This window comes from Dunckerocampus dactyliophorus, chromosome 7, assembly GCF_027744805.1.
Source record: "Dunckerocampus dactyliophorus isolate RoL2022-P2 chromosome 7, RoL_Ddac_1.1, whole genome shotgun sequence".
NCBI lineage: Eukaryota > Metazoa > Chordata > Actinopteri > Syngnathiformes > Syngnathidae > Dunckerocampus > Dunckerocampus dactyliophorus.
In genome coordinates this window covers 3,035,813-3,044,855 of record NC_072825.1, presented here as the reverse complement: position 1 = coordinate 3,044,855, position 9,043 = coordinate 3,035,813, and the positions used below count along the sequence as shown (strand labels likewise).

Genomic DNA, 9,043 nt, shown 5'->3' with positions numbered 1-9,043 from the left:
TTAACGTTATTTCTATTATTGTATTATTTTATTTTGGAATTTTTTTGTATATCACAAAATCTTCTGTTCACTGCCATTCACGGCTTAGTCCCTCCCCTTCCGCTTCATAGCAGCTATGACGACTGTTGAGGAGTGTGAGCTTCGCCGCCATTTTAGTAGGCAGCACCCCCGTACAGTTCACTTCGAAGATGTCCTCGGCACATTGTTCAGCTATAAATTGTACTAATCGACAGTCCAAAAGACCAGATTTGTCATTTTTCAAATTTCCCAGAAACAAAGACAGGTATGTGTCATACATGCGGTGTAGATTTATAACACTGGTAGTTGTAAACACACCGGACAGTGGCAAAGACGCCAAGTGTGTATACTCAAAGTGTAGTCTCACACAGTGTAATCTTTGTTGTGTTAGTGATGATGATTGTGGCTATAGTCTATCAAATGCATGAGCAGTGGCATTATGGAAGTAAATGTTGCTTTGTGTAAATATTACGAGTTAATTATTAATATCTAGATCACTGTAATAGTAATTAATGATGCCATGTGTGCTCCTAATAGTCACTTTCCTGTGTTTTGTCTATGTTATGTCCAAACTTTTAGTGCATTTTCAAGCTTTTTAGGGTAAAACATTTTGTTTTCTACTTCGAATGTGAAAATCCAGGCTCAGTTCAATAATTTTCCCATTTTCTTCACGTTTAAAACACTCCCAGATGTCAGCAATGGGTTGAAAGCACCAGAAGAACAGACCTGCTGAGTCGGACCACTTTCTACATCTCCAGAAACTGCCGCTTGTGCGCAGAACACTTCACCGAGGACCAGTTCTCCAACCGACAAGTGAAGAACAGGCTGAACTGGAACGCCGTTCCGAACGTCTTTCGGTTTCCCGATCCTCCCGAGTCCGACTCAACGCGCCGTGGTCCCAGGAAGAGGAAGCGGGCTGCTGTCGACTCCAGCACGCACGCAGCAGCAAAGCAGCAGAAGGGTCGGTGTACACGTTTTGGCCTTTTGCGAACATTTATCACTATGTAAACATGGGTCTTATTTTGTGGCGGCCTACTTGACATCAAAGTTGAGTGTAAGTGCAGCCCACGCAGCCTGGGAAGACCATCAGAGGCACTTTAGCTTGCTTTTCTTTGGTACTTCCATTAGTCTTACATTGGGTAAACCTTGGCAAAACATTCAACTCGCAGGGGGTTCAAATCAATCACAATGCCAACACCAAAATGACAACATGTAACAGGTAGTAACACATCGCACTTAGAATTTCACGGCTATCATGGTTTTTCAAACTACAGTCAAACCTGTCTTAGCAGCCACCTGTATATTCAAGATTCAAGAGATTCAAGAGAGTTTTATTGTCATGTGCATGGTAAAACAGCAGTTATACTATGCAATGAAAATCTTATTCTGTTCATTCTCCCAAGAAAAGTAAGAAAACACAAGAAAGAATAAGAACATAAGAAACATAAACATATATACCCATAAATTAAGCAACAACAACAGAAGAGACATTAATACAAATATTATAGTAAAAGTATACAACGGCCACCTGCCTATAGCGGCCACTGAAAAATCCCCCGCAGAAAATTTGCGTGTTATAGACCCTGTGTATAGCGGTCACCTGTCTAATGCGGCCAGCGGCCACCCATTTTGTATCCCTTGGTCAATATCTGACCGCATATAGCGGCCAAAATGCCGACTCAAGCAGAAGCTTCATGCACGAAAAAGTTTCGTTTTTTTAATCAATGAAGCCGTCAAGTGTAGACTTTAATTACTGAGTCCTAGCTCAGTCACAATCATTCACAAGATCCACACAAACTGTCAGTTGTTCCACATAAAGAAAGCCGTCTTCTTTGGAGCTTGTTGCAGACAGTGACACCGTTTATTTCCTGGTGTGAGACAATGTGCACTGGTCAATACTGTAATGCCCCTTGTTGTGGGGAAGGAGAGACTCACGTCGCCGATGCACTTTAATTGCTTTATTAACAGCGGAGAACACTGCAGGACTTTACATCCACGCCAACATAAACACACTTCCCAACTCTCTCGACACTCACAGCTAGCACTCAGCCTAGCTCTCCTGCTCGTGACGTCGCACCGTCACTTCCCGTCACTTCCTGATGAACTAAAGCTGTAATGACACTCTGCTGTATATATAGTAGCACAGCTTTGTTCTGTGGGTAGTGTAGAATAACAAGCCTAGTTGTTCTTTACAACTTTTATCCGAAGTCCCACAGTGCCCTCTACTGGTCAACATGTGACAGTATAATTATATGTATCTGCAAACACAACAAGCTTCTAATCACAGACATGTTAATATGTGCGCGCACAAATTCAAAATGGCCACCAAACTGTCTATAACGGCCACCTGCCTATAGCGGCCACTTTTGCCGTTTCCCTTTAGTGGCCGCTATAGACAGGTTTGACTGTATATTAATTAATCAGCATTGTTTTGTTGTTGACTATGGCCTACTATTACTAAAAAAAATGTCAAAGTATATTTAAGCAAATTCTATGTAGTTTTTGCCTAAATGAAGCATTTCCAAGCATTTCCATAAAAATGGCAAAATTAAGTAAAATACAAAAATAAGGCATTCAGAAGACACATTCGAAGACTTTGTGATGATATGTAGTATTTTACACTGGTCACTAGGTGTCAGTAATGTTACATTGATGAGATAATAGCCGCCAAAGGAAGTACTGTCCAGAAAAAAACAAGGAACTCTGCCAATGTTAATGATGTCATATTGTCTCAAATTATGTGTACTATATTGGGTAATAGCAGTGTAATGGTGACTATAGGGTTGTTAGCTTGTGTCTAGAGGGCTCTAATCATGTTAAAAACTTTATTTAGAAGGTTGTAAACAGATTTCCTATGTTTTAGTTTCTCTTATGTGTACTCTTTTGGGTAATAGGAGGGTAAAGGTGACTATGGGGTGTCATTTCATGTCTACAGGGCTCTAATGATGTTTAAAAAAAGCCTGTTTGGAAGGTCATAAACAGGTTTTTCGATGTCTTATGTCTTATTTTCTCTTATGTCTACTATATTGGGCAATAGGAGCATAACAGTGACTATAGGGTTGTTATTTCATGTCTAGTGGGCTCTAATAATGTCAAAAAAGCATATTCAGAAGGCTGTAAACAGGTTTTCTTTGCTTGAACTATGAAAATATTGCGTTTATGAATAAGGACGCAAGGCGAGCAAGTCTGCCACTTGTCTCACTGAATAATTACTGACACCTAGTGGCCAATGTAGAATACTACATTCACAAATTGAATGGTGGTCTTTATAGCAATTTTTTTGCTCAAAAATGCTTAATTTTGGGCAAAAAATACATATAGTTTCCGTTCGAAATGTGGTTCCGGACCAACCACTCAACCAGACTCTTTGCTGCAATGCCCCCCACCCTCTATGTAAAGAGTTAAAGAGTCATTTGTCGCAGTTGGGAAGTGAATCAGTGAATTGTTTTTTCTTTGCTTCCAGTCACGGCAGGCATGTTCCCCGTCCTGGATGAACACACATACAGTAAGCCGGACACGGACAGCCCCAGAAGTGACAGCCCCCGTGCTGGTTCCCCTACATACAGCACCCCATCACCGTCGTCGCCATCGCCCGAACCCGTGGAGCAACTTTCGGCCGAGAAGCAGAGTGACCTTTTGCGGAAAGAACGGGAGAGAACGCGTCGCCTGAAACAAAAGCTGGCGTCGCTGAAAAAGTCTATGGAAAAAGCAGCAGAAGAATCCAGATCTATCCAGGGGATCATCAAAAATGCAAAACAATTCCTCCAAGAGCCAGCCTTGTCCTTTTTTGCTTTGCAACTGGAGAACGGGACAAAGCTGGGTAAGGGCTTTGCAGTGTGTAAGAGGTGTCTCGCCAGAATGCAAGCTGTCAAAGAAAAGTGCGCCTCCTGAGAGAAATGGTGATTTTTCTATTAAGAGACAAATGTGCACCTGGACTTGGCCAACTACAATCCATGCGCAGATACTGTGCCAGCTCACCCCCATTCATGCATTATACGTACAACATCCCTTTCTATTCTGCAACCTTCAATAAATCAACTCCAACCGCACGGTGCCTTCCTTACTGGCTCTTACCGACGATGCTTTTATTCATCGCTCAAACAAGTGAAACACCCCTGTGGAAGACACAACAAAGTATGTACAGCACGGGTGTTCACACACAGCCTGCCAGCTGCTTTTAAAATGACCAAGTCCCAAACATCTACCTCCTGCGAGAAATATAGAAAATATATATTTACTGTCTTGATAAATATGAGTATTGATTTAAGTATGAGTACATGTTTATCAGGGGACGCACGTCAACATGGTTACTATAAAACATATGTATATATAAAATGTAACTTTTAAACTACTATACTAAATACTAAGAATTTCACATTCACTTTCAAAATTTATGTCATCAAAGTAGGTTATATCATAATTATATTCGTTGTGGCAATAAAGATCAATACTAGGGCTGCCAATCGATTAAACTTCTTAATCGTGATTAATCACATTTTGTTCATAGTGAACTCATAATCGCAGATGAAAAACGTTTTTATAAGTAGGGGTGTAAATCTCTTTGTGGTAAACGATTTGCTACGCAACTACGATAACTACATCAAATTTGATGTTTTATTTTATTTTAAAAATAATATACAATTACAACTCCCCAGATTTTGCATGTTTAATGCAAAAACGTTATGCAAAAATGTTTAATGCATGTTTAATTTCGTCTCACTTTGTTTGACAGTCCATGAATGCACCTTCTAACTTTGTCCCACACTGCACAGTATTACCACATTACTACTACTGTATTTTTACCCTTTTTCTGTCACCTCAATTTAGTTTGGTTCCAAATGCTCATACTATGTGGGAATACATAAAGGTAAGATTTGTTGACCTTATATTGCTAATGTGCATATTTGTTCAGTACACAAACTCTCTGAAAAGCAATGTCCAGACTCGTACTGGTGGATGGTGGCTTCAAAAATAATATACAGTTAGAAATCCTCCAATTTTTTTATGCTTAATAGAAGCAGCGATTTGTCCCATTTTGTTTGACAGCCCATGAACGCACCTTCTCAGGTTCTCACGCTGCACAAATACTGTAGAGTAGACCATCTTCAATACAAATTCACACAGATGGACTATTATACTGTATTTTCACCCCTTTTATTTCACTTCATTTGTTGATACTATGTGGGATTGAATAAGGTAAGATTTGATGACCGTATTGAGCGCCAATGTGCATATTTGTGGTAAACAACCTCTTTCGAAAAAAAGTCCAGGCTGTATCTGTATTCATTTCATGTTTTTAATTTGATGTTGTTCCTGTCACAATTTGAAACTATACACAATAAATTAGAAGGCTATAATGTACAAATGTTTTACTGATGTATTGATGACTGGCTCGTGCACTGCTAATTGTAGCTGCTGCTGAATTGACAAAGCCCCAGCATAGCTGTCCTCGGCTGTGCCTGCTTTTCACCAGCAGCTAGTAGTAGTAGTAGTAGTACTTTATTAATCCCACAGCAGGGAAATTCATCTGTTACAGCAGCAAGCAAGATACACAAGTATGTACACAAGTCAAGAATGCATAGTCATAGACAATGCATGCAATGCATAGACATAGTGAAATACAAAATGGTTCAGGTGTTGTAGAGCCTGATAGCGGTCGGTATGAAGGACCTGCGGAACCTCTCCTTCTTACACCGTGGGTGTAACAGTCTGCTGCTGAAGGAGCTGCCCAGGGAAACAACAGTGTCATGTAGCGGGTGAGAGGTGTTGTCCATGATGGATGTCAGCTTAGCCAACATCCTTCTCTCCCCCACTTCCTCCACGGAGTCCAAAGGACCGTCCAGGACAGAGCTTGCTCTCCTGATCAGTCTATTTATCCTGCTCCTGTCCCTGTCCGTGCTGCCCCCTCTCCAGCAGCCCACAGCATAGAAGATGGCTGAGGCCACCACAGAGTCATAAAAGGTCCGTAAAAGAGTCCTGCACACACCAAAGGACCTCAGTCTCCTCAGCAGGTGGAGGCGACTCTGGCCCTTCTTGTAGAGGGCGTAGGTGTTGACAGACCAGTCCAGCTTGTTGTTAAGGTGAACACCCAGGAATGTGTAGCTGTCTACCAACTCTATGTCCGCTCCCTGGATGTTCACCGGTGTAAAGTGAGATGTTTTCCTCTGGAAGTTAATGATCATCTCCTTTGTCTTGCTGGTGTTGAGTTGCAGCTGGTTAAGCTCACTCCAGCTGACAAAGTCCCTGATGACCGTCCTGTATTCCAGATCATTCCCCTCTGAAACACAACCAACGATGGCTGTGTCGTTGGAGAACTTCTGGATGTGACACTGTGGGGAGTTGTGTGTGAAGTCCGAGGTGTAGAGGGTGAAGAGGAAAGGGGAGAGCACCGTACCCTGAGGGGCACCTGTGCTGCAGAGTACCATGTCAGACACACAGTGACGGAGCCTCACATACTGTGGTCTGTTGGTGAGGTAGTCTATAATTCGTGCAGTCAGTTGTTGGTCTACTCCCACACTCTCCATCTTCACTCTGAGCAGTGACGGCTGGATGGTGTTAAAGGCACTGGAGAAGTCAAAAAACATGACCCTCACAGCGCTCCCGCTGTCCTCCAGGTGTAGCAGTGATCTGTGCAGCAGGTAGATCACTGCGTCGTCTACTCCGATCCTAGGCCGGTAAGCAAACTGCAGGGGGTCCAGCTGAGTGCTCACCAGGGGTCGCAGGTGCTGCAGGATAATCCTCTCCATGGTCTTCATCAGGTGAGAGGTCAAGGCAACAGGCCTGAAGTGGTTAGGCTCCTTGGGACGTGGTGTCTTTGGTATCGGGACCACACAGGAGGTCTTCCACAGGGCCGGGACTTTCTCCAGGCTCAGGCTGAGGTTGAACAAGTGCCTGAGAACTCCACAGAGCTGGTCAGCACAGTCCTTAATGATTCTTGGGCTGATGCCGTCCGGTCCCGGGGCCTTCCTTGCCTTGATCTTCTTTAGTTGACTTCTCACCTGATCATCAGTTATGGAGAGGGAGGTAGAGGATGGCTGGGATGTGGATGTAGGGGTGAAGATTGGTGAGTGGGTAGGGGATGGAGGGGGGGAAGACTCAAATCTGTTGAAAAACAGATTGAGCTCATCTGCCCAGATTTTGTCCCCACTGGCTTGGTCTCTCCCCACTCCTTTACCATGGCCTGTGATGGTCTAGCTAGTACCCAAAATTTAGCTCTCAGCCCAGAAACGGCTCGCTTCTAAAAAAACAAACACACGTAGTCCGTGACAATTCCAATCACAGCGACAGTAAATACAAATAACTTTAGTCTTGTTGCAAGGGCCATCTGCCAGGGCTTTGAAGCTAAATTTGCCAATCAAAATACCCCATTTCTTTCTCCCTTTCTGCTCATTATTTGCTCTAGTTTACAGCTACACGGTAACAACTACGGCGTCTGCCGAGGGGCAAACAGGACGTGCGCACATTAATTGCACGTCAAAAAAACGAGAAACTAAAGAGTTAAACTTTGACAGCCCTAATAATTTCACATAATTCGTCAATAGCTGTGTACATAACCTGAGTACCAGTAACATGGCAGTCAAAGTAGCGTTGATTAGACACACACGTCATGTATTACATCCAGTTAGCATTTACTATCAAACATTACCAATATTCAAGAAATGAAAATGATTATGCAAAAGACAATCCAGCCGAAGTCAAGACAACATATTAAAAAGGTTTCAGCAACAGGTACATTTTGTAATTAATCATGACATAATATTTTAAGAAACGGAAGTGTAGAAAAACACACATTTCTATAGTGGAGTTCATGACATGAAGCAAAGCCATCACCTCAAACAGTACACTTTTCTTATACATAACTGGCCACTACAAGTGAACCTATAACTTTTGTTGTAGATATAGGCATCTTACCGCTCACGTAGTTTATCGGAATAATAAAGATGAAAGTTGCATCTCCGTGTGTAGTTTCAGACATCTGTTTACCATTGCCGCGCGGAGCAAGAGCGAATCAGGAGGGGAGTTTATGTCATATGACAGCTACAAAGTGGCGTTTATGCAATCTACCCAACTTCCTTCGCGATCGACTGGTAGCTCGTGATTGACGTAATGGGCACCCCTGATGTATGGCATACCCAAACTCACTTTTCCTCATTCATTTGGAAAAATTATTTCATTTTAGAAGCACAGAGTTGAAATATTAAAGAAAAAAAAGTTTTTTTTAATTAATAAAATTATGAGGAACAAACAAAACAAAATGAAGTTGTCATTTTTGGTAAATTAGAATGGGGGAAAAGTTATAATATGGGATTAAGGTGAAAATATTGTGGAAATAAAGTCATGATATTACGAGAAGAACATTTACAAGAAAAAAACTTGAAATACTTTCAAAATAAAAAAAACAACAGCAAAATTAAAAAAAAACAGCAGTCATTTTACAAGAATAAAAACAAAATAAGAAAAAATGTAATTTTACGAGAATGTTTTATGGAAGTTTTTGGAAAATTAGGTTGGGGGAAAAATTGGAATAACGTCATAATTACAAGATGGAAATTTATAAAAATTAAATTGTACTAGCTGTAAAATTTAAAAAACTGCAGAAATGTAAAAAACAGCTGTACCGCAATTTGACGAGCGGAAAGTCCAAATGTGAAGAGAAAAAAGGTGTATAACGAGCAAAAAGTCACAATTTTAAGAGAATAAACTTGTAAAATTATGAGGAAAAGTCATGTAATTTACTGTAAGTAGTGAAGAGATGAAATATTAAAGACATTTTTTAAAGTTGTAATATGTAATATATAATAAAGTTGTCATTATTTTGAATATTGGGTTGTAAAAAGTTATAATGTTACTAGATATAACAGATATTATAAATACTATCAAACTTTCGAATTATTAAAATAATACAAGTAAAATAATTGTTAAAATACAAAAACGTAATAATACAAATATATGAAGTACAATAAATAGAAATAAACATACAAATTACTGAATTAAAACTATTTGTTATATACAGTATATGAATTAC

At 40.7% G+C, this 9,043-nt stretch overlaps 1 protein-coding gene across 1 annotated transcript; it reads left to right on the top strand.

Moving 5' to 3' along the window:
- Positions 1-10: 10 nt before the first annotated feature.
- Positions 11-4,092, top strand: LOC129185522 (THAP domain-containing protein 3-like). The gene is made up of 3 exons (XM_054782707.1): positions 11-283; positions 708-979; positions 3,482-4,092. Exons 1-3 carry the CDS (start codon positions 189-191, stop codon positions 3,907-3,909), a joined length of 795 nt encoding a protein of 264 aa, XP_054638682.1. The 5' UTR covers positions 11-188; the 3' UTR covers positions 3,910-4,092.
- Positions 4,093-9,043: the final 4,951 nt, after the last annotated feature.

Bases quoted from the DNA above. Each gene is read 5' to 3' on its own strand.
- LOC129185522 (XM_054782707.1), top strand. From the start codon at position 189: ATGTCCTCGGCACATTGTTCAGCTATAAATTGTACTAATCGACAGTCC. The intron at 284-707 runs GTATGTGTCATA...AAACACTCCCAG, and splicing joins TTTCCCAGAAACAAAGACAG to ATGTCAGCAATGGGTTGAAA. The intron at 980-3,481 runs GTCGGTGTACAC...CTTTGCTTCCAG, and splicing joins AGCAGCAAAGCAGCAGAAGG to TCACGGCAGGCATGTTCCCC.